Source organism: Pristiophorus japonicus, chromosome 2 (assembly GCF_044704955.1).
Source record: "Pristiophorus japonicus isolate sPriJap1 chromosome 2, sPriJap1.hap1, whole genome shotgun sequence".
NCBI classification, from domain to species: Eukaryota; Metazoa; Chordata; class Chondrichthyes; family Pristiophoridae; genus Pristiophorus; species Pristiophorus japonicus.
In genome coordinates, this window is record NC_091978.1 from 197990519 (window position 1) to 198016666 (window position 26148).

Genomic DNA, 26148 nt, shown 5'->3' on the forward strand with positions numbered 1-26148 from the left:
CTACAACCATCTTCCTTCTGTGCTAAGTATGACTCCGGCCAATGAAGTCAAAAATAGCAAGAATTTTTTAAGCTTTTACAAAATATACATAGTTTGTGTGGTTGCGCCGAAGCTGCCAGATATTAAAAGATGCAGCTTTTTAGCCTGTACATAATATTTTTGTGGTTCTGAAGATCTCTTGGCTTCATCTTTGGTACTCCTTACTCACAAGGGCATTGGTCATTCCTGCAAATCTTATCAACATAGGCCCGAATTGAGTTTGTTCAGTCTGTTTTTAGGACTTCTAGCTCCGGGTTTTCTTCTACTTCTACTTTAAATTTTCTCAGTACTTTATTTAGTTTGGCTTTTAATTTTAATTTGCTCTGTATTATACTCACTTTTTTTTGCATTAGTTAAAACTAGTAAACAGGAAAGAAAGCAGATGAATGAGTTATCTGCATCAAGAAACACTAAAATACTCTCCTCGCAAACCAGTGCTGTTAACTTGCATTACGTAAAAATAGATACTATTCTCGTTGATGAGATTTGTTTACTAAATTCTGAAGGCAATTCTGCTGTTTACGTCTTGTCTCTTTAATAAACTCAATTTTAAACAAATTCTTGTAGCTTTAGCATTTAGACATTGTTTATGAAATGCAGAAGACAAGAATAGTACCCAAGCTGTGTAGTATGACTTTTTCTTTGCAGTTTTTACATACTAAAGATTACAAAAAGGTAACACATTTGCTTTTATACAATGAAGCATAAACAAATAATTTTGGAATTATACACTATTAACTGTAATCTCTGAGTACAACCAATTCAAAGGGCTAGACATTGTGGAACGTCCTGTTTGGGGCGATACGCAAGTGAAGCCGACACGAACTTCTGGTTTAGTGCTCCAGGAAGGAAGTGGAGCACAAAATCTAGCGCTACCACTTCCCTTGGAGCGGTGAAGCCAGCAGGAAGGGTGGTAGCGGTGCAGCGCTGCACAATGTCAAGTGCACGGTGCTGGGATCCGAGGCTCCTTCCCTTGCTTAAAAGGAAATGGCCATTGCTACAGGCTCTGCATTACAACGATGTCCCTCGTCGCCGACGGCAGCCACGATCAGCCCCAAGCACTAACAGTGTAGGGCTAATCAATCGCGGCAAAATAAAATTGGAAAAAAAAAATCACCCAAGGGCTGCAAATAAATTTTAAAGTTACCCCAGCGGCATTACATTTAAATACCTCTCGCCAAGCGGCTGGCCTCCCTTACAATGCCTCCTGCAGCTGCTGGTGTTGACGCCTGGTGATGCTGCAGGGGGCTGAACTAAAGTTTGCATCTGGGGCGTTCCCGGGTCGCTGCGCAGCCGGAAGACGTCATGATCTCCGGGTCGCGGGTGATCGTGGCACTAGTGGTTACTGCTGACCCAAACCTCCATGACAATTTTGCAGGTGTCGGTACGCTCGCCGTGGTCGCAAAGCCGGTAGCGCCACGTTATCGCCCCCGCCCCCCCCCCCCCGGCACTAACAGGAGGCACAAAGGAGGCCTATTTCTCCCTCAAACACTTTAATTCACAATTCCCTGCAGAATTATCACAAAGTATGCTCCCTGGAGTTTGTCTCTTATTTGCTACTGAAATGTACTGAATTGCAATATTGTATATTCAAACTTCAGAGGCTGATGTACTGGAAGTACACCGTGGATTACCAGATTGCCATATCAACTCTAAGACCCGGGTTCAGATCCAGCCTACACTCAGGATAAAAGTCATCATCCTTCTCCCTTCTCTCCTGGTTGTTAAAATATTCTGTATCAAATAAGCTTGGGCATTCTCAACATAATTCTTAGTAGATACGGTCCCTCAACACAAAACTGCACTTAATTCAACAACTGTTAATTGCATTCAGAGAGGTCATAAGGTTGCCTGGTGTGGAAAGTCGATCATTCCAGTTCAGATATTCTTCTGCGGTTTCAGTTGAAGCACGTGCATCTGCAAGTGGAATATCTGAACTGGGAGTGCTTGATGCTCACAATAGGTGACAACAGAAGAAAGGCAGTGTTAAATACCCCAGCACTTACAAATCTCAACATGGTGAGTATATAAATGAACTCTAAGCATTAAAAAATGGAACTGAACAAAAATAGCTTTACCTGAAATCAATATCCAGCAGCTGACTCTTTATAACTGGTTCTTTCTTTTGAGACTGGCGCACCCTTATTAGCTCATGAAGCCTGAAAATTAATCCAACGAATTACCTTTAACTTTATAGAGCAATACTTATTACATACTTTAACAAATCCACTTGGTATGATATTCAATCTTGTATTACACTGTTCTTCAGCAATGGAATTAACTTACCTAGTAAAATAGATCAGAACTGCTCAAAGAAGTCTCAGGTCTGGTTATTAACAGGGAGGGTTAGGTAGGTGGAGTGGGGCTGGGGGTCAGAGTTTCGGAAAGGAAACCCGGAAGACTGAATTTCCCCTGCGTGCTGTGGAGTTCCGTGTGTCTTTTATACTAGACAGGTTCCCTGCACGGAAGTCAACTTAATTGGCTTCCAGTTGGGCGGGGAGCAATCCACAGCCGTAGGAGCAGGTAGATCCGATCCATAGCCCGGGTGGGGGGGGGTCCGATCCCAAGGGTCTTTTTTATGGGATTGGGGGGCGGGGAGTTGATTGTGGGGGAGATTGGGGCCCATGGGGAAGCTCTCCTGTTCCTCCTGACCCACAAGCAGTGCTGTAACGGCACTTGCCTTCTCCCCCAAGCTGTTCTCGCGAACCTTCAGCTGCCTGGTTTCCCGAGGTCTGGCAAACCTGGCTGGCCACTGTAAAAGCTGAACATAAGAATTAGGAGGAATAGGCCATTTGGCCCTTCGAGCCTGCTCCACCATTCAATAAGATCATGGCTGATCTGATCATGGACTCCGCTCCACTTCCATGCCCGCTCTCTATAACCCTTTAATCCCTTATTGCTCAAAAATCTGTCTATTTCTGCCTTAAATATATTCAATGACCCGGCCTCCACAGCTCTCTGGGACAGAAAATTCCACAGATTTACAACCTCACAAGAAATTTCTCCTCATCTCAGTTTTGAATGGGCGGCCCCTTATTCTAAGATTTTGGGCTCAATTTTCCCCAAAGCATTTTTTGGCATACTTGAAGAGTATGCCCAATTTTTCGAGGCCCAAGTATGCCAAAAAAAAAGGTTTTAAGTTTCCCCATTGGATTTCTTCATTTTGGCATGGCCTAACCCGACCTTTAGTTTTGGGGGTGGAGCCTTGATCTGCGTCAAAAAGACTGGGTTGCCATGGTAACCAGGGACACAATGCGAGCTGAGGCAGCAAAGTGAAGCATACAGCCAGCTCCCAACACATTAAAGTAATTCAAAAACACATAGCAGCAACTTTTTTTTCTCTTCTCTCGCTCTCTCTCGTGGTTCATTAGGAGGACGTCGAAGTGGAAGGCAATCTTATTATTAAGATTGCTGTCTGAGATCTCATGTGTAAATATCATTCATGGCAATAGAGTGCCGAACTAAGCCTACCTATGTGTAATGCATTTTAGGAGGCACTCCACAGTGTGCCGAGAGGCACCAACAGCATGAGAACAAATAGTGTGTCAGATTTATAATTGAAGTACTGAAGGAGTGCATGAATTAAAATTGTACTCACTCTGACGACCCTTGTCAGATCATTAAACTTCTTTCGGCACAGTGTGCCTGTCCTGACCACAGTGTCTGAGGCAGAGATCTCCTCAGCAATTTCCCTCCAAATCCTTTTAATTATAGATGGCAGTGGTCTAGATCCACCCTGAAGATACAAGTCCTGCCATCTGCTTTCCACAACCCCCACTAGAGCTTGATTAGACTAGTGGCTGAATTGTCTGGCACGCTGTCTGGAATCATTGTCCTCCAGGATTAATATCCTAATTTAAAATGGCTGATTCAGCCCTGGTTGTACTGTGCATGCGCGCGGCCACACCCTGAATTAGCGTTGTGACTGGAGACCAGACCAGAAACGCGGGAAGAAAGAAAAAAATTTGCGCATGTGCAGAATGGCCGATTTTTTTCAGTGCCGGAACTTTTGGCTCCGGCGCACAAAGTGTGTGGTGCAACACTGGAGTTAACGCTAACACTCCTCGTGAACTTTCATTTGGTGAAAGTTTCTCACTCTGGCACTAACGTTAACCCGGCGCTAAATTTTTCGCTCTGCCGCGAATTGCGCCCGGAAATGGGCGAAAACGCAAAAAGCCGAAAATCCAGCTCATGAAGTTCAGCGGCTCTGTACGAGCTGAGGTACTAGTTCCCAAATCCTAAATGTAAAGTCAGACAGATATCAGGAAAATTGTCAGCACACTGATCAGGTTCAGCATATTTTAGTGCAGGGAGATAAAAGTAGTACAGCTGGAAAGACTTCATTAGTACTAGCATTTGATGGATGAACATACCGTGGTGTTCCAATGCACAACACTCTTCTAAATCCCATCGAAATTATTAAATCCAACAAGAATTGGCAAGTGCGGTCAGCAAACAGGTACTGAGCATTAGTCTTTTTGTTTTCGAGTGGGAGCAGCAAATGGCTGGGTCTTTTCAGCTGATGGAGAGACACATCCCCCAGCCGGTGGTGGGATGTGTGCTGGTCCCACTCCTCAGGAAGCAACAAAAGCTGACAGTCCGTACAGAATATTCTGTTTGCCAAGGGTAAAGATACAAACTTCTGATATCTACAGGGGGAAAAAAAAAATATATATATATATAACAAGACATGCAAATTAATAATTTCTTCAACAAAAAAAGGCATCTTTCTAACTGGAAGAAATTAACAGTTAAAACTCCTGTCTGTAAGGATATGGCAGCTTTCAGGACCAAAATTAAAGAACACAATTTATGCAGAGATTATGCATATAGAATCACTCTACAGTTCCTGCTGTGTCCTTTAGTTCCACTTTAAAATATTCATCATTCAAAATTCATCTGAAGTCAGATGTATAACTCTTGTAGAAACTGCATCTATTCTGAATTTTGCGAAAGACATACTGTATTCAAGTTAGTAATCTTTACTCCGCTAACTTAAAAACCCTACAGAGTTCTCGTAAAATACATTACTGCTGCTTTAGCGTATGATGGCACAACCCATGAATAAAATCATTAGGATTTTATTGCCTGAACTTCCAACTTGTGGGAGACAACACTCCCCACAATACCATGGAATCAAAATTCCCCCACTGTGTGAACAAAATATTGTGCACAATATTTCAAATGTTCCTATGGTCAATAATATACTGTTTAGTTCTTTAAAGCCTCTTTGTACAGAAGTAGCTTAGGTGCTCCATGCTTCCAGAATGCAAGACAGTGTTAAACAAAATTCTGAACTGCTGGCACTGCTGCAGCTTCACGGCACATCATACTTCATAGAATTTAAATAAATAGCAACATAGTTTGTTAAGTAGATGAGTTAAATATGGGTGGGCACTTTGGGAGTAGAGATCACAATGTGATAAGAGTTAAGATCCAACTAGAAAAGGAAGATTCCAGCACAAAATCTAGAACACCAGATTGGATATGGGCAGATTTTTAAAGGATGTGGAGTGAACTTTTTAAAAATTTGTTCCCGGGATGTGAGCATCGCTGGCAAGGCCAGCATTTATTGCCCATCCCTAATTGTCCTTGAAAAGGGGGTGGTGAGCTGTCTTCTTGAACCGCTGCAGGCAATAATCAAGGGAATAATGGAGGCATGTGAAAAAGGAACGGCAGTAATCATGGGGGATTTTAACTTACATATCGATTGGTCAAATCAAATCGCACGGGGTAGCCTGGAGGAGGAATTCATAGAATGCATGTGGGATTGTTTCTTAGAACAGTATGTTACAGAACCTACAAGGGAGCAAGCGATCTTAGATCTAATGAGACAGGAATAATAAACGATCTCCTAGTAAAAGATCCTTTCGGAATGAGTGATCACAGTATGGTTGAATTTGTAATACAGATTGAGGGCGAGGAAGTAGTGTCTCAAACGAGCATACTATGCTTAAATAAAGGGGACTACAGTGGGATGAGGGCAGAGTTGGCTAAAGTAGACTGGAAACACAGACTAAACGGTGGCACAATTGAGGTACAGTGGAGGACTTTTAAGGAGCTCTTTCATAGTGCTCACAAAAATATATTCCAGTGAAAAAGAAGGGCGGTAAGAGAAGGGATAACCAGCCGTGGATAACCAAGGAAATAAAGGAGAGCATCAAATTAAAAACCAATGCATATAAGGTGGCCAAGGTTAGTGGGAAACTAGAAGATTGGGAAAATTTTAAACGACAGCAAAGAATGACTAAGAAAGCAATAAAGAAAGGAAAGATAGATTACGAAAGTAAACTTGCACAAAACATAAAAACAGATAGTAAAAGTTTTTACAGATATATAAAATGGAAAAGAGTGACTAAAGTAAATGTTGGTCCCTTAGAAGATGAGAAGGGGGATTTAATAATGGGAAATGTGGAAATGGCTGAGACCTTAAACAATTATTTTGCTTCGGTCTTCACAGTGGAAGACACAAAAACCATGCCAAAAACTGCTGGTCACAGGAATGTGGGAAGGGAGGACCTTGAGACAATCACTATCACTAGGGGGGTAGTGCTGGACAGGCTAATGGGACTCAAGGTAGACAAGTCCCCTGGTCCTGATGAAATGCATCCCAGGGTATTAAAAGAGATGGCGGATGTTATAGCAGATGCATTTGTTATAATCTACCAAAATTCTCTGGACTCTGGGGCGGTACCAGCGGATTGGAAAGCAGCTAATGTAACGTCTCTGTTTAAAAAAGGGGGCAGACAAAAGGCAGTAACTATAGGCCGGTTAGTTTAACATCTGTAGTGGGGAAAATGCTTGAAGCTATCATTTAGGAATAAATAGCGGGACATTTAGATAGGAATAGTGCAATCAAGCAGACGCAACATGGATTCATGAAGGGGAAATCATGTTTAACTAATTTACTGGAATTCTTTGACGATATAACGAGCATGGTGGATAGAGGTGTACCAATGGATGTGGTGCATTTAGATTTCCAAAAGGCATTCGATAAGGTGCCATGCAAAAGGTTACTGCAGAAGATAAAGGTACGCGGAATCGGAGGAAATGTATTAGCATGGATCGAGAATTGGCTGGCTAACAGAAAGCAGAGAGTCGGGATAAATGGGTCCTTTTCGGGTTGGAAATCGGTGGTTAGTGGTGCGCCACAGGGATCGGTGCTGGGACCACAACTGTTTACAATGTACATAGATGACCTGGAAGAGGGGAGAGAGTGTAGTGTAACAAAATTTGCAGATGACACAAAGATTAGTGGGAAAGTGGGTTGTGTAGAGGACACAGAGAGGCTGCAAAGAGATTTAGATAGGTTAAGCGAATGGGCTAAGGTTTGGCAGATGGAATACAATGTTGGAAAATGTGAGGTCATCCACCTTGAGAAAAAAAAACAGCAAATGGGAAGAAATTACAACATGCTGCGGTGCAGAGGGACCTGGGGGTCCTTGTGCATGAAACTCTTTTGAGTTTACCTGCGAAAACATAAAACATTAAACGGTGCCACCCGACCTGGGTGACTCCTTGTGCATGAATCCCAAAAAGTTAGTTTGCAGGTGCAGCAGGTAATCAGGAAGGCGAATGGAATGTTGGCCTTCATTGCGAGGGATGGAGTACAAAAGCAGGGAGGTCCTGCTGCAACTGTATAGGGTATTGGTGAGGCCACACCTGGAGTACTGCGTGCAGTTTTGGTCACCTTACTTAAGGAAGGATATACTAGCTTTGGAGGGGGTAGAGAGACGATTCACTAGGTTGATTCCAGAGATGAGAGGGTTACCTTATGATGATAGATTGAGTAGACTGGGTTTTTACTCGTTGGAGTTCAGAAGGATGAGGGGTGATCTAATCGAAACATTTAAAATAATGAAAGGGATAGACAAGATAGAGGCAGAGAGGTTTTTTCCACTGGTAGGGGAGACTAGAACTAGGGGGCACAGCCTCAAAATACGGGGAGCCAATTTAAAACCGAGTTGAGAAGGAATTTCTTCTCCCAGAGGGTTGTGAATCTGTGGAATTCTCTGCCCGAGGAAGCAGCTGAGGCTAGTCATTGAATGTATTCAAATCACAGATAGCTAGATTTTTAACCAATAAGGGAATTAAGGGTTACGGGGAGCGGGCGGGTAAGTGGAGCTGTATCCACGGCCAGATCAGCCATGATCTTGTTGAATGGCAGAGCAGGCTCGAGGGGCTAGATGGCCTTCTTACGTTCCGTCCGTATGGCAAAGGTACTCCCAGTGCTGTTCGGGAGGGAGTTCCAAGATTTTGACCCAGCGACGATGAAGGAATGGCGATATATTTCCAAGTCAGGATGGAGTGTGGCTTAGAGGAGAACTTGGAGGTGATGGTGTTCCCATGCGCCTGCAGCCCTTGTCCTTCTAGGTGGTAGAGGTCATGGGTTTGGGAGGTGTGGTCAAAGAAGCCTTGGCGAGTTGCTGCAGTGCATCTTGTCGATGGTATACACTGCAGCCACACTGCCAGCAGCGGAGGGAGTGAATGTTTAAAGTGGTGGATGGGGTGCCAATCAAGCTGCTTGTTTTGTCCTGAATGGTGTCGAGCATCTTGATTGTTGTTGCAGCTGCACTGATTCAGGCAAGTGCAGAGTATTCCACCACACTCCTGACTTGTGCTTTATAGATGGTGGAAAGGCTTTGGGGAGTCAGGAGTGAGACGCTCGTTGCAGAATACCCAGCCTCTGGCCTGCTCTTGTTGCCACAGTATTTATGTGGCTGGTCCAGTTAGCGAAGATGAAGGAGAAATTGGACCGCATCTGGAGTACTACATTTAGTTCTGGGCAGCGACCTCAGGATGGAACTACTGACCTTGAACTAGCAGCAGCGAGATTCACCAGAACGATACTGAGGCTAAAAAAGTTAAATTATAAGGAGACTAGGTTTGTATTCCCTTGATTAAAGAAGATTAAGGAGTGATCTAATTGAGATGTTTAAGATGTTTAGGGTAGATATAAACTATTTCCTCTGGCAGAGAGTCCAAGACAAGGGTGCATGACCTTAACATTAGAGCTAAGCCATTCAGGGATGATGTCAGAAAGCACTTCTTAAAGGGTGGTGGAAATCGGGAACTCTCTTCCCCCAAACAGCTATTATTCTATGCCAATTGAAAATATCAAAACGGAGGTTGAAAGATTTTTGCTAGGCAAGGTTATGTATTAAGGGTTAAGGAACCAAGGCAGATAGATTGAGTTAAGATACAGATCAGCCATGATCTGCTTGAATGGCAGAACAGCCTTGATGGGCTGAATGACCCTGCTCGTTCCAATGTTCCCCCCTATTTCTCTGGTACACAGACCTGTCGAGACAATGGGCTGCTTTTTTTAAAAAGGGATTGTAAAAGGTACTGAATTCTCCATGACAAATCCACTGGGTGACAGTAAAGAATAAATGTGGATATAGAAAAGGCTCTCTAAATGTAGTCAGGAATGCTGCTTCTCTAAACCTATAACCATGCCAAAATGGAGAAAGGAGTCAGCTGCCAGATGGTAAACCATTGCTTAGACTCCCAATGCCATTCCACGCTCACTCCAAGTCAGATTCTCCATCTCCCCAATGAAATTGCAGACCTCTCCCCCCAATTTACTATTAAAGATTGTTCATTGGACAAAACTTATGTTTTGGATCTTCACTGGTTACATGTACAGCCTTTGCTATTCATTTCCTCACTCCTCTCCCCTGCTCAGAGCGGCCACCAACTCCAAATGCACAATGGTCCAGTTTAGATGGCACATTTCCACACAACAGACCTGGTGCTTTCCGCTCACTTTCTTTCACTCTCTGACACACTTAATCTCAGGATGTAATGTCTACCTCCTGCAGAAACACACCCTGGAACAGGAACACAGCCACCCCCTATCAAATGCACTTTTAGAGCAGTCCGCCACCACCATTCCCCCCCCACCCACTCATGAGTTTTCTGGGCTACCTTCTCCCCTCCCCTCCCAGGACTTTTCAGGACCTGCCCCCCCCACCCCCCCACACCGATCTCCTCCTCTTCCCGACCTCCTCCTCTCCCTAGTCCTCTTTTGCATGTTTTCTTCCTCTCCCCTCCTTTCACTCCCTCTCTCCTCATCCTTCCACCACCATCTTCCTCCTCCTCCTCCTCCACTTCCACTTCTTCTTCTTCTTGCTTCCCCCTCCCTTTTCCATTTTCTCTCTCCTCCTTCCCCAGTTCAGTTATCTCCCCACTCTCTAACCTGCTTGATCTCGACTCCCATGTGTAACATCACTGCAGATGGGATTAGTTGCAAAATATTAAAAGTATTTACTTTAAAAAAAAATTCTGCTTTTTACTTTAAGAACTTTATTAAAAGATGGATCATTGCTCATTTCTTCACAAAGATCAACATTTGTGATGAGCACTGGGTGAAAGGACACCAGCAGCACGTTTACTGTACAGGGACAGACAGGTCAGGCTTACAGCCGCTTGTGTCAATGTAACTGACTCAAAAATAGCATGAAGGGGTGCATGACCATCTAGGCTGAGGATGCATAAATGTTTTGTTACTTTGACTTTTTAAAAAATTTCCCTTTTGTTTTTCTTTCCACGTCTATAACTATTACTCTACCTCAATTGGTCACTTTTGCCCTCCTTCCTGATTTCCTCCTATACCCACAATTTGAGCAAGATCAGGATTGAATCAGGATTAAAGAAAAAAAAACTCATTTATATAGAGCCTTTCACGACATCAAGGCGTCCGAAGTTGCTTGCCCTGTTCGCTCAGATCCTAGATGTCCTGTAGAGGGCGCTCCACTGTTTCCATCTCACACATCCAACAAACCGATGGCGGGTGCTGGTCGTTGGCTGGCTATGGCAATTTTGGGGCCAATAAAGGCAGACATTTGATCCTTAAATTCCTGCTCTTTTGAGAATTTCTATTAGATACAGTAATCTCAAAGCTTCCCTACCGTGTAGCTATCTAGCAAGAGGCACTAGTTCATTACCTCTCCACATATCGCTTGTGAGTAAACGGTGGTTGTCGGCTTCGATTAAATTCTTCTCTTGCTAATTGTCGGGCCACTGACACCTGAAAATGACAGAGAGATTATAAGCACTGGTTAATGTCACACTTAAAACAAGATATGAACCGTTCTTAGCCAAGCTAAATGGCAAAGATAAACAAGTCAATAGATCATCATCATCAGCAGTAGAAAATACTGAGGAGAAAGTTCAAAGTCAATGCAGGTACTCACACATACACCCAGCTTGTCAATTGTCTGTTCAAAGAATAGTGGGTAGCCACGCAGACCAAAAGAGAGGAAGGAAAGTACTTTATTTTTCTACCTATATATAGGCTATAAATATGGACGCGACTGCTACCAACGAACCGTGCAGTTCCAACGCATGTGCAGTTCCAGTGTTATTTTTTTGTTTGTTGCTGCCGGACTTTCCAAAATGAGGATTAAAGAAGCGGATTCATGAAAAATGTCTATCTTCTAGAAGAACGAGTGACATATTTTTCCACTTGTTTTATAAATTACCTGATTGCCATTATGCGCCCTGATAATGTGCGTTCCTGGATGCTAGGAGCCGTCACACAGCGTTCACTGTCAACCTGAAATTAACCAGCAGCTCATTCGTAACTCAACTGAGTCTGAAGCCGCTGTCAACATTTGACCTGGGCTGAACACTCAACGGAAGTGAAACAATTTCAAGGAGCTCCTTTAGGAACTCGGAAAACTTGGCGAGTCGGAGAAAAAAAACAATGGCCCGATTACTTAGTGTTTATTTTTTTAATTGCATGTTTATAAATCAAATTGCTATGGGAAAATGATGAGCGTTTTGAATTTTATTTGCATTTCTTTATAATAACATTATTGTCAACAAAGGAAAAAAACACCAGAGTTGTCTTTTATGCAGACCTCCATCTGTTGTGAACATTATTTTTAAAATTTGTGATCTGACAGTTCCGTAGCTTCCGGTTCGTTGGCAGGAGTCATTCCGTATAAATATATGGCGCAGTCAGAGACAATTGGAATAAGGACAGATGTCTCACCAAATTGATCGTGGTAAACAATAGCAGCAAAAAGTTTCAAGAGAAATTCTCCTGTAATACCTGGCAACCCCAGTTCAGTAACTAATGGTTAACTGTAAATAAATGTCTCTGTACAAGGGACAGAGTTCTGGTATTCTGTGCTGCTTTCTTTGCGATTGACACAAAACGTTGAGACTGAAGCATGTTCCAACTCTGGCACATGTGCGAACAACTGTTGTGCTGCTGCTCTAATCACAATCTTAGGATTGACAGCCCAGCCATAACCCTTTGATGTTATTAGGGTCGACTGTTAGATGGAGAACACCATCCTCATTAAATCGCTGGTTTTAAAATGCATTGAAACAATAAGACACAAAATCTCATGGTAGCATTTTTTCATTAAATAATGAAGTTTGTACAAGCCAGCAATAAGAACAGAGGTCAGCTGGTTAGGCAGCATCTGTGGAAAGAAAAACAAAGTCAACTGTTCAGGTTGATGACCTTTCATCAGAATTAGTTATAATTTATATTAAAAAGTTCTGATGAAAGGTCTATGGACTTATCCAAAGCTTGGAACGGCGGCAGCATAGAATCATACAGTACAGGAGACCATTCGGCCCATCATGCCTGGGCCAGCTCTTTGAAAGAGCTATCCAATTAGTCCCACTCATCTGCTCTTGCCCCATAGCCCTGCAAATTTTATACCTTCAAGTATCTATTCAATTATCTTTTGAAAGTTACTATTGAATCTGCTTCCACCAGCCTATCAGGTGGTGCATTCCAGATCACAACAACTCGCTGCGTAAAAGTTTTTCCTCATGTTGTCTCTGGTTCTTTTGCAAATTACATTAAATATATGTCCTCTGGTTACCAACCCTTCTGGCACTGGAAAGAGTTTCTCCTTACTTACTCTATCAAAACTGTTCATGATTTTGAACACCTGCATTAAATCTCAATGTATGGACAACCCCAGGTTGCTCTGCATCACCTTTAAAATTGTATCATTTAGTTTATATTGTCTGTCCTCATTCTTCCTATCAAAATGCATCACTTCATACTTCTCTACGATAAATTTCATCTGCCACGTGTCTGCCTATTTCACCAGTCTGTCTATGTTCTCCTGAAGTCTGTTAATATCCTCCTCTACATGAAGCATTAGATATGTTTTTAGTTTAATATCCCCTTAATCCTATTTATTATTCAATTATTTATGTATACCAGATTTTTATTTAATGCAATTCTTTAATGTTGGTATCCTCCAGTTGGTTAATTTTAATTTTATCTCCTTAGATCTAATTAATTGCTCTGATTTATAAATTTACTTATTTACTTTTTGGTTTTAAAGGCCCCAAGTTCCCTCAGAGCTAGGCACCTGTTTTTCGCGCCGAAAACGGCGCCTAAAAAAACCCTCGGTATTCTCCACCTCCCTGCAGGTCCTCTGGCCCTCGGCGCAGCGCAGCACGAGCTGTGGGGGGACGGAGCCAGGTCCCTGCGCTGAAAACAGTGCCAGGACCTCTGCACATGCACGCTACAGTGGGCACGCAAGTGCAGTAGCTCCAGGCGCCCGAAACTGTGTGGGAGGGGCCTGAAGCACGCAGTCCCTAGCCCTGGCCGAATGGCCTCACTGGGGCTGCGTGAATAAGGCTCCTCCCACGGCCAGCTCCTGCTTCCTCCCGACCCGACTCGACTCCCGCTTCCCGCTCCCCACCCCCCGCCCCCGGACCCGACACCCACTCCTCCCCCCCCGGACCGGACCGGACCCGCCACCCGCTCCCCTCCCCCTCCCCCGGACCCGACACCCGCTTCCCCCACCGCCCCCGGACCAGACCCGACACCCGCTCCCCCCCACCCCCTCCCCGGACCCGACACCCGCTCCTTCCCCCCCTCCAGACCGGACCTGACACCCGCTCCCTCCCCCCCTCGGACCGGACCCGACACCCGCTCCCTCCCCACCCCACCCTGGACCCGACACCCGCTTCCCCCCCCCGCCCCCGGACTGGACCCGACACCCGCTTCCCCCCCCCGGACCCGACACCCGCTCCCCGCTCCCACCCCCGGACCCGACACCCGTTTCCCCCCCCCTTCCCCGCCTCCGGACTGGATCCGACCTGACCGCCCTCTCCCCGACCCGAACCGAACCGACCTCCCTCCCACCCCGGACCCGACTCAACGCCACCTACCTGCAAATCTGGTGCTGGGGACGGGCCCTGCCCGAAGTCTCGGGCCCGGCCCGTTCAGCCTCCCTCCCCCTTCTCCTTCCCCCCCCCACCTCCCCAAGCTCCCGGTGCTGCAGTCGGTAAGTAGAAAATGTTTTATTTATTGATTTAAAAATAAATTATTTCTTATTAATTTTTTTTGATTGATTTATTGGTTGATTTATTGATGTATTTATCATTTATTATTGATGATGGCTCTTTATTTGTAAAACTGAAGTGTTTAATGTTTGTAAACTTCCCTTTAAACACCCCCGCCCCCAACCATTCCCTACGCCTGATTTGTAACCTGCGCCTGATTTTTTAAAGTGTAGACAAGGTTTTTTCAAGCGTACAAAAATCTTCACTTACTCCATTCTAAGTTAGTTTGGAGTACGTTTTCACTGTGGAAACTTTGAAATCAGGCGTCAGTGGCCGGACACGCCCCCTTTTGAAAAAAAAATTCTGTTCCAAAGTGAAACTGTTCTACCTGACGAGAACTGCAGAAAACTAAATGTGGAGAATTCCGATTTCTTAGATACTCCGTTCTACACCAGTTGTTCCTAAAAATCAGGAGCAAATCATGTGGAAACTTGGGGCCACAGTACTTAGCACCTCCTTCCACCTCTGCACCAAATTCCCACTCGCACCAAATTCCTATTGGCACTCTGTTTAGCAGATTGTCCCAGCTATGTGTGCACAGCCATAAGAAGTCTAATATATGGGACTTTATCAAACACTTTTCAAAAGACCATATACACAAGCAGGAGATAGGAAGGCAGAGGAGTAAAGACCAGTTCAACTATCCAAGAGGGGAGAAACAAAAGGTGGCATGACTGGGCAACAGAAAGGGGAGGAGAGCCCGGGAGAGGCAAGAGAGGAATAAGTGATAGAAGTTGTGGGCTTTGGTCCAGAACAGCAACCAAAGCGTTCATGCAAATTGTTAACATATTTGTATTTTCTCCCCTACACTTTCTCATTTCTCAGCAGTACATACTACTCTTACTGAAGGTGAGCAATCTGGTACCAGGGTAACAATAACTTGCATTTATATAATGCCTTTATCATAGGAAATAAGTTAGGAGGCTTGACAAGGATAGGGGATGGAGGAAGAAAAGATAAAAGAAATGAAGGAGCAGTCACCAAGCTATGGCAGAAGGGTTAGGAGTGGTAACTAAAGCTCTGGTTGAAAAGGTGAGTTTTGAGAAGGTTTTTAAGGTGGAGATAGAAATGAAGAGGGTTTATAGAAAGAAAGAAAGACTTGCATTTATACAATTTGTTTTTCACAACCACGGGACATCCCAAAGCGTTTTACAGCCAATTAAGTACTTCAAAAATTAGGAAAATTAGGAGTAGGAGTAGGCCATTCGGCCCCTTGAGCCTGCTCCGCCATTCAGTGAAATCATGGCTGATCTTCTAACTCAACTCCACTTTCCTGCAATATCCCCATATCCCTTGATTCACTTAATATCCAAAAAATCTAGCGATCTCTGCCTTGAATATACTCAAAGACTGAGCCTCCACAACTCTCTGGGGTAGAGAAATCCAAGGAATCATCATCCTCTTAGAGAGAAGTTTTTCCTCATCTCAGTCCTAAATGGCCGATGCCTTATTCGGAGACTGTGAGCCCTGGTTCTAGACTCCCCAGCCAGAGGAAACATCCTCCCTGCATCTACTTTGTCAAGCCCTGTAATGATTTTGTATGTTTCAATTAGATCACCTCTCATTCATATAAACTCGAGAATATAAGCCTAGTCTACTCAATCTCCCCTCATAAGACAATCCTCCCATCCCAGGAATCAGTCTGGTGAACCTTTGTTGCACGCCCTCAGTAGCAAGTATATCCTTCCTTAGGTAAGGAGACCAAAACTGTACACAATACTCCAGGTGCAGTCTCACCAGGGCCCTATATAAATATAAGACTAAGAGAAAAGATAACCATCCATGGCTAACTAAGGAAATAAGGGATGGTATCAAATTGAAAACAATGGCATACAATGTGGCCAAGACTAGTGGGAGGCCAGAGGATTGGGAAACTTTTAAAAGCCAGCAAAGAATGACTAAAAAAATAATAGAGAGGGAAGATAGATTATGAAAGTAAACAAGCACAAAATATAAAAACAAATAGTAAGAGTTTCTACAGTTACATAAAAAGGAAAAGAGTGCATTCGATCAGGTGCCACATAAAAGGTTACAGCACAAGATAAAAGTTCATGGGGTTAGGGGTAATATATTAGCATTGATAAAGGATTGGCTAACTAACAGAAAACAGTCTCGGTTTAAACGGGGCAAACAGTAACTAGTGGTGTGCCGCAGGGATCAGTGTTGGGGCCTCGACTATTTACAATCTGTATTAATGATTTGGATGAAGGGACCGAGTATAATGTAGCCAAGTTTGCCGATGATACTAAAATGGGTGGGAAAGCAAATTGTGAGGACACAAAAAATCTGCAAAGGGATATAGACAGGCTAAGTGCAAAAATTTGGCAGATGGAGTACAATGTCGGAAAATGTGAGGTCATCCACCTTGGAAAAAAAAAAACAGTAAAAGGGAATATTATTTGAATGGGGAGAAATTACAACATGCTGCGGTGCAGAGGGACCTGGGGGTCCTTGTGCATGAATCCCAAAAAGTTAGTTTGCAGGTGCAGCAGGTAATCAGGAAGGCGAATGGAATGTTGGCCTTCATTGCGAGAGGGATGGAGTACAAAAGCAGGGAGGTCCTGCTGCAACTGTATAGGGTATTGGTGAGGCCGCACCTGGAGTACTGCATGCAGTTTTGGTCACCTTACTTAAGGAAGGATATACTAGCTTTGGAGGGGGTACAGAGACGATTCACTAGGCTGATTCCGGAGATGAGTGGGTTACCTTATGATGATAGATTGAGTAGACCGGGTCTTTACTCGTTGGAAGGATGAGGGGTGATCTTATAGAAACATTTAAAATAATGAAAGGGATAGACAAGATAGAGGCAGAGAGGTTGTTTCCACTGGTCGGGGAGACTAGAACTAGGGGGCACAGCCTCAAAATACGGGGGAGCCAATTTAAAACCAAGTTGAGAAGGAATTTCTTCTCCCAGAGGGTTGTGAATGTGGAATTCTCTGCCAAGGGAAGCAGTTGAGGCTAGCTCATTGAATGTATTCAAATCACAGATAGATAGATTTTTAACCAATAAGGGAATTAAGGGTTATGGGGAGCGGGCGGGTAAGTGGAGCTGAGTCCACGGCCAGATCAGCTATGATCTTTTTGAATGGCGAAGCAGGCTCGAGGGGCTAGATGGCCTACTCCTGTTCCTAATTCTTATGTTGTTATGACATTCCTCTGGAAGGTCCGCCCAGTGCCACTTTCGGGGTGGCCTGGAGTGGGCGAGAGGGGAGAGCCGCCGGGAACCGCCCGCTGATGTCAGCGGAGGGCCAAGTGGTGCAAGTGAGCTCCCGTCCACCGAACTCCCAGATTCCTGCGGGCGGGAGTCGGCAGCAGAACGGGGGTGGACAGCTGTGAGAAGGCTGGTCTGTCCCCGACGGTGAGATGAAGAACCTGAAAAAAAGGTAAGTGAACATTTTAACTTTTTTTTCAACAGCGAATTACCTGGATGGAGTCCCCTGAAGGTCTTCGGATAGTTTATTTTTTACTTTTTTTTTTAAAAACAGGTCTTCGACCCTCCGTGGCCCCACTCCATCCTCGGCGGCAAGCGCCTCTGCCACCGAGAATGAGACCTCCCGCCCGCTGCCACCCAGATTGGTGGCGTACTTTGTCCATTTTCCACCAGCTGACCTTCGAGGGACCTCGGCCATGAACATCCCACCCAAAGTGCCGTCCGGTACGTCGGCGGCCATCGGTGGCACTTTCGACGGGCGAAGGCCTTGATGAAAATCGGCCCCAGAGTATTTGTTTAATTTCTCTGCCATTTTCTTAGTCCCCATTATAATTTCTCCTGTCTCAATCTGTCGGGGACTCACATTTACTTGTGCTATCTTCCTTTTTACATACCTATAGAAACTTTTACAGTCTGCTTTTATGCCTCTCTCTAGTTTACTCTCATATTCTATTTTACACTTCTTTATCAATTTCTTGGTCCTCCTTTGCTGAATTCTAAAATCTTCCCAATCCTCTGGCTTACTGCTCTTTTTGGCAACATTATAAGCCTCTTCCTTTGATCAAATACTATTTTTAACTTCTCGTTAGCCAAGGTTGGACCATGTTTCCTGTGGGGTTTGTGTGTCTTGAAGGAATGTGTATTTGTTGTAAATTATGCATGAATTCTTTAAATGCTAGCCATTGCTTGTCTACCGTCATATCTTTTAATGTAGTTTCCCAATCTACTTTAGCCAACTTTCCCCTCATACCTACGTAGTATCCTCTGTTTAGATTTAAGACTCGAGTTTTGGATTTAACTAAATCCCGTTCAAACTTAATATAAAATTCTATCATATTATGGTCACTCTTCTCTAAGGACCCCTTTACTACAAGATTATTAACCTTTTCTCATTGCACAATACTAGATCTAAAATACCTTGTTCTCCAGTTATTTCCTCAATATACTGATCTGGAAAACCATTTTGTATACAATCCATGAATTCGTCCTCCACACTATTACTGCAAATTTGGTTTGCCCAGTCTCTATGTAGATTAATGTCCCCATAATTATTGTATTACCTTTGTTACATGCACCTCTAATTTCCTGATTTATACTGTGCCCTACATCATCACAACTGTTTGAGGGCCTATAAACAACTCCCACCAATGTTTTCTGCGCCTTGATGTTTCTTAGCTCCACCCAAACTACTTCTATTTCTTGATTTTCCGAGCTAAGCTCCTTTGGGCTAGAAATTCGGGTATTAGCAATTTTGCCCTCTTTTGGGCGATAATCGTGGAGTTATTTTTTTTAGTGCTGTGTTAGCATTATGGCTGGAAGTCGCAGAATTTGGCAAACGGTGACTGGCGATAGCGCTAAATCCAGCCTTGCATGATGGAATTTGTGCGCCGGAGCAGAAATTCGATGAAAAAAAAGTCCTTCTGCGCATGCGTGAATTTTTTTTTCTTCGATCTTTTACTTCTTCCCGCGATTCTGGTCAGCTGTCAGGGTGTGCCCGTGCATGGGCAGTACAGCCAGGGCTAAAGCAGATACTTTTGACAGACCAAGCAGCCACGATAGAAGGGGACTCCAGCAGACAGAGAGCTCAAAAGTTTTGCTATGAAGCAAATGAGGCCCTCATAGCAGCTGTGCAAACCAGATGGGGGGAATTTATCATAGGCAGTCCCTCAAAATCAAGAAAGACTTGCTTCCACTTCAAAAGTGAGTTCTCAGGTGACTGAACAGTCCAATATGGGAGTTACAGTCTTTGTCACAGGTGGGACAGACAGTCGTTGGATGAAAGGGTGGTGGGGAGTCTGGTTTGCCGCACGCTCCTTCCGCTGCCTGCGCTTGTTTTCTGCATGCTCTCGGCGACGAGACTCGAGGTGCTCAGCGCCCTCCTGGATGCTCTTCCTCCACTTAGGGCAGTCTTGGGCCAGGGACTCCCAGGTGTCAGTGGGGATGTAGCATTTAATCAATGAGGCTTTAAGGGTGTCGTTGAAACGTTTCCTCTGCCCACCTGGGGCTCGCTTGCCGTGTAGGTGTTCTGAGTAGAGCGCTAGTTTTGGGAGTCTCATATCGGGCATGCGAACAATGTGGCCCACCCAACGGAGCTGGTTGAGTGTGGTCAATGCTTCGATGCTGGCCTGATCGAGAACACTAATATTGATGTGTCTGTCCTCCCAGGGGATTTGCAGGATCTTGCGGAGACGTTGTTGGTGATATTTTTCAAGCGATTGGAGGTGTCTACTGTACATGGTCCACGTCTCTGAGCCGTACAGGTGGGTATCACTATAGTCCTGTTGACCATAAGCTTGATGCCAGATTTGAGGGCCTGATCTTCGAACACTCTCTTCCTCAGGCGGCCGAAGGCGGTGTTGAACCTCGTCATCGATGTCTGCCCTTGCTAATAGTAGGCTTCCAAGGTATGGTAAATGGTCCACGTTGCCGTGGATTTTGATGTCCGGGAGTCAGTCCTGTGTGGCGGGGTCAGGTTGGTGGAGGACTTTTGTCTTATGGATGTTTAGTGTAAGGCCTATGCTTTCGTACGCCTCGGTGAAGGTGTTGACGATGGATTGGAGTTTGGCCTCAGAGTGTGTGCAGACGCAGGCGTTGTCTGCATACTGTAGTTCAATGACAGAGGATGGGATGACATTGGATCTAGCCTGGAGGAAGCAAAGGTTGAACAGATTCCCATTAGTTCTATAGTTTAGTTCCATAGTTTAGTTCCACTCCAGCAGGGAGTTTATTGAGGGTGAGATGAAGCATCACAGCAAGGAATATCGAGAAGCGCACTGGTGCGATGACGCAGACTTGTGTGACCCCAATCCGGACGTGGATTGGATCTGTGGTGGATCCGCTGGTCAGGATCACAGCTTGCATATCATCGTGGAGTAGGTGGAGGATGGCAACAAGCTTTTGAGGGCAGCCGAAACGGAAGAGGACGCTCCATAATCCGTCAAGGTTGACAGTGTCAAAGGCCTTTGTGACGTCAAGGAAGGCCATGTACAAGGGTTGGCGCTGTTCCCTGCATTTCTCTTGTAGTTGTCGCACGTTGAAGATCATGTTCATTATACCCCTTAGTGGACGGAATCCGCATTGCAACTCTGGGGGGAGCTCTTCAGCCACAAGGAGAAGACGACTGAGGAGGATTCTTGTGACGACTTTTCCCGTGGCCGACAGCAGGGAGATTCCTCTGTAGTTACCGCAGTCGGACTTGTTCCCTTTCCTGAAGATGGTCACGCCTACGGCATCTGAGATCTCCTGGCATGCTCCCCTCCTTCCAGATAAGAGAAATGAGGTCATGCATTCATGCCAATAGTGCTTCTCCACCATGCTTTAGCACCTCGGTGGGAATTCCATCTGCTCCTGATGTCTTGTTGTTCTTCAGCTGACAGTTGGCCTTTTCTACCTCGTGCCAGGCTGGGGTTGTGCTGAGATGGTGGCGGGTAGCATGCTGTGGGATGGGATCAAGGATATTCACGTCAAAGACAGAGTCTTGGTTGAGAAGATCTTCTACATGCTCCTTCCAGCGGGCACTGACTGCCTCTGTCCTTGATGAGTTTCTCTCCGTTCTGCGCCAGCAGTGGGATAGGGCCTTGGGTACTTGGACCGTAGGTGGTCTTGACCGCACTGAAGAATCCTCAAATGACGTGGTTGTCGGCTAGCTGCTGGATCTCCTGTGCTTTCTCCACCCACCATCTATTCTTTAGATTGTAGGTTTTTTGTTGGCATTCAGCCGTCTGTAGAACTGCTTTCTTGCTCTCGAGTTGGGTTGCTGCTTTAAGATTAGAAATGCCTTTCGCTTGAGGCTCATTAACTCCTGGTCGTTCTCGTCAAACCAGTCTTGGTGTTTCTTGGTCATGTGACCGTGCGTCTCTTTGCAGATGCTGATTATGGAAGCCTTAAGGGCAGGTGCTGTGGGCACTCTGCGTCTCTGGGTCAGAGGGTCGCCAGGTTGGCAGTGAGGGCAGGTGCTGGTTGAATAAGACTTTCTTATCAGGGTCTTTGAGTGCCTCGGTGTTGATTTTCCTGCGGCATTGCTTCTGTTGCCGTCGCTGTTTTGGGGCTATACTGGTGTTAATGACACAGCAGATTAGGGGGTGGTCCGTCCAGCAGCCATCAGCTCCTATCATGGCGCGGGTGATGCGCATGCCCTTGCGGTCCATCGCTCGGACGATGAGGTAGTCGAGCAGATGCCAGTGCTTTGAGCGAGGATGTTGCCAAGATGCCTGAACCTGTCTCTCTGACGGAGCAAGGTGTTGGCAATGACAAGGCCATGTTTTAGGCGCTTTGTCAGGAGCAGGATATCGCTGGGGTTGGTTTTCCCTACCCCCTCTCTGCTGATCACACCTCCACAGAGGTAGCTGGTGTGCAACGGCCACCCCACATTAAAAGAACTCACGCACAGGCATCTTCCATCCTTCAAAATGAAGTTCGGGATCTGGTACATCAGGACCCTCATGGACAACCCCAATGGCGACAGACCGGAACACTGCACCGCTATCGTTGCCTGGGAACTCAGATGTTTCGACATTGTCATCGCCGCTCTAAGCGAGACCCGCCGGGCAGGGGAAGGCCAGCTCAAAGAGCAAGGTGGTGATTACACCTTCTTCTGGAAAGGAAAACCAGAACACCGCCTCCATGGAGTTGGCTTCGCCATTAAGAATGAGCTGGTGGGTCGTCTCAGAGACTCCCCTTGCGGGATAAGAGAACATCTCATGACTCTTCGGTTCACTCTAGCCCGGAACCAGTGCGCTATGGTCATCAGCGCGTGTGCCCCAACACTGGACGCTACAGATAAGACCAAAGAGGAATTCTACTCCAGCCTCGAACAATCCCTGTCCAGAGTACCAACGGGCGACAAGCTGATCCTCTTTGGCGATTTCAACACCAGATTCGAAAAGGCATTTATATAGCGCCTTTCATGACCACCAGATGTCTCAAAGTGCTTTGCAGCCATTTAAGTGCTTTTGGAGTGTAGTCACTGTTGTGATGCAGAAAACGCAGCAGCCAATTTGCGCACAGCAAGCTCCCACAAACAGCAATGTGATAATGACCAGATAATCTGTTTTTTTGTTATGTTGATTGAAGGAGAAATGTTGGCCAGCACACCGGGGATAATTCCCCTGTTCTTCCTCGAAATAGTGCCATGGAATCTTTTACGTCCACTTGAGAGAGTAGACTCAGTTTAACGTGTTATGCTCCTCCTGTACTATGTGGGAAGTCAGGGACGCTTCCGGTGTCCCTGATAACTACGTGTGCGGTAAGTGTTTCCGCCTGCAGCTCCTGACGGATCGCATTGCAGCACTGGAGCTGCGGGTGGATTCATTCTGGAGCATGCACAATGCTGAGAATGACGTGAATAGCACATTTAGGTGAGTTGGTCTTCCCGCAGGTAAAGGGTACACAGCCAGATAGTAAATGGATGACCAACAGGAAGAGCAGTGCAAGGAAGGTAGTGCAGGGGTCCCCTGCGATCATCCCCCTGCAAAACAGATACACCGCTTTGGGTACTGTTGTGGGGGATGACTCATCAGGGGAGGGCAGCAGCAGCCAAGTTCATGGCACCGTGGGTGGCTCTGCTGCACAGGAGGGCAGGAAAAAGAGTGGGAGAGCTATAGTGATAGGGGATTCAATTGTAAGGGGAATAGACAGACGTTTCTGCGGCCACAACCGAGACTCCAGGATGGTATGTTGTCTTCCTGGTGCAAGGGTCAAGGATGTCTTGGAGCGGGTGCAGGACATTCTGAGAAGGGAGTGTGAACAGCCAGTTGTCGTGGTGCATATAGGTACCAACGATATAGGTAAAAAACGGGATGAGGTCCTACGAGACGAAATTAGGGAGCTAGGAGCTAAATATAAAAAGTAGGACCTCAAAGGCAGCAATCTCAGGATTGCTACCAGTGCCACGTGCTAATCAGAGTAGGAATCACAGGATAGCTCAGATGGATACGTGGCTTGAGGAGTGGTGCAGAAGGGAGGGATTCAAATTCCTGGGACATTGGAACCAGTTCTGGGGAAGGTTGGACCAGTACAAACCAGACGGTCTGCACCAGGGCAGGACCGGAACCAATGTCCTCGGGGGAGTGTTTGCTAGTGCTGTTAGGGATGAGTTAATATGGCAGGGGGGTGGGAACCTATGCAGGGAGACAGAGGGAAATAGAATGGGGGCAGAAGCAAAAGATAGAAAGAAGAAAAGTAAAAGTGAAGGGCAGAGAAACCCAAGACAAAAGCAAAAAGGGCCACATTACAGCAAAATTCTAAAGGGGCAAAGTGTGTTAGAAAGTCAAGCCTGAAGGCTCTGTGCCTCAATGCGAGGAGTATTCGGAATAAGGTGGACGAATTAACTGCGCAGATAGCAGTTAACGGGTATGATGTAATTGGCATCACGGAGACATGGCTCCAGGGTGACCAAGGCTGGGAACTCAACATCCAGGGGGAGTCAACATTCAGGAAGGATAGACAGAAAGGAAAAGGAGGCGGGGTGGCATTGCTGGTTAAAGAGGAAATTATGTAATAGTAAGAAAGGACATTAGCTTGGATGATGTGGAATTGGTATGGGTGGAGCTACGGAATACCAAGGGGCAGAAAACGCTGGTGGGAGTTGTGTACAGACCACCAAACAGTAGTAGTAAGGTTGGGGACAGCATCAAACAAGAAATTAGGGATGCATGCAACAAAGGTATAGCAGTTATCATAGGTGACTTTATCTACATATTGATTGGGCTAACCAAACTGGTAGCAATGCAGTGGAGGAGGATTTCCTGGAGGGAATTTGGTATGGTTTTCTACACTAATATGTCGAGGAACCAACTAGGGAGCTGGCCATCCTAGACTGGGTGATGTGTAATGAGAAAGAACTAATTAGCAATCTTGTTGTGCGAAGCCCCTTGGGGAAGAGTGACCATAATATGGTAGAATTCTTTATTAAAATGGAGAGTGACACAGTTAATTCAGAAACTAGGGTCCTGAACTTAAGGAAAGGTAACTTCGATGGTTTGAGGCGTGAATTGGCTAGAATAGACTGGCAAATAATACTTAAAGGGTTGACGGTGGATAGGCAATGGCAAACATTTAAAGAACACATGGATGAACTTCAGCAATTGTACATCTCTGTCTGGAGTAAAAAGAAAACGGGGAAGGTGGCTCAACCGTGGCTAACAAGGGAAATTAAGGATAGTGTTAAATCCAAGGAAGCTGGCCAGAAAAAGCAACAAACCTGAGGACTGGGAGAAATTTAGAATTCAGCAGAGGAGGACGAAGAAGTTTAATTAAGAGGGAGAAAAGAGAGTACGAGAAGAAGCTTGCCGGGAACATAAAAACTGACTGCAAAAGCTTCTATAGATATATATGAAGAGTAAAAGATTAGTGAAGACAAACGTAGGTCCCTTGCAGTCGGAGTCAAGTGAATTTATAATGGGGAGCAAAGAAATGGCAGACCAATTGAACAAATACTTTGGTTCTGCCTTTACGAAGGAAGACACAAATAACCTTCCGGAAGTACTAGGGGACCGAGGGTCTAGTGAGAAGGAGGAACTGAAGGATATCCTTATTAGGCGGGAAATTGTTGGGATTGAAGGCCGATAAATCCCCGGGGCCTGATAGTCTGCATCCCAGAGTACTTAAGGAAGTGGCCCTAGAAATAGTGGATGCATTGGTGATCATTTTCCAACAGTCTATCGACTCTGGATCAGTTCCTATGGACTAGAGGGTAGCTAATATAACACCACTTTTTAAAAAAGGGAGAGAAAGCAGGTAATTATAGACTGGTTAGCCTGACATCAGTAGTGGGGAAAATGTTGGAATCAATTATTAAAGATGAAATAGCAGCGCATTTGGAAAACAGTGACATGATTGGTCCAAGTCAGCATGGATTTATGAAGGGGAAATCATGCTTGACAAATCTTCTGGAATTTTTTTAGGATGTAACTAATGGAATGGACAAGCGAGAACCAGTGGATGTGGTGTATTTGGACTTTCAAAAGGCTTTTGACAAGGTCCCACACAAGAGATTGGTGTGCAAAATCAAAGCACATGGTATTGGCGGTAATATACGGACATGGATAGAGAACTGATTGGCAGACAGGAAGCAGAGAGTCGGGATAAACGTGTCCTTTTCAGAATGGCAGGCAGTGAGTAGTGGAGTGCCGCAGGGCTCAGTGCTAGGACCCCAGCTCTTTACAATATACATAAATGATTTGGATGAAGGAATTGAGTGTAATATCTCCAAGTTTGCAGATGACACTAAACTGGGTGACCGTGTGAGCTGTGAGGGGGTCGCTAGGAGGCTGCAGGGTGACTTGGACAGGTTAGGTGAGTGGGCAAATACATGGCAGACGCAGTATAATGTGGATAAATGT

At 45.3% G+C, this 26148-nt stretch overlaps 1 protein-coding gene across 2 annotated transcripts in view; it reads right to left on the minus strand.

The window, feature by feature from the left end:
- zcchc4 (zinc finger, CCHC domain containing 4) overlaps window positions 1-26148 on the minus strand; it is a 131513-nt gene that overhangs the window by 86278 nt on the left and 19087 nt on the right. For both annotated transcript variants that reach the window (XM_070870721.1, XM_070870722.1), the window contains exons 3-5: window positions 10989-11071; window positions 4413-4688; window positions 2118-2198 (exon numbers count right to left, since the gene is read on the minus strand). In XM_070870721.1, the coding sequence (XP_070726822.1) occupies window positions 2118-2198; window positions 4413-4688; window positions 10989-11071 (440 nt within the window). The remainder of the gene's footprint in view (window positions 1-2117; window positions 2199-4412; window positions 4689-10988; window positions 11072-26148) is intronic.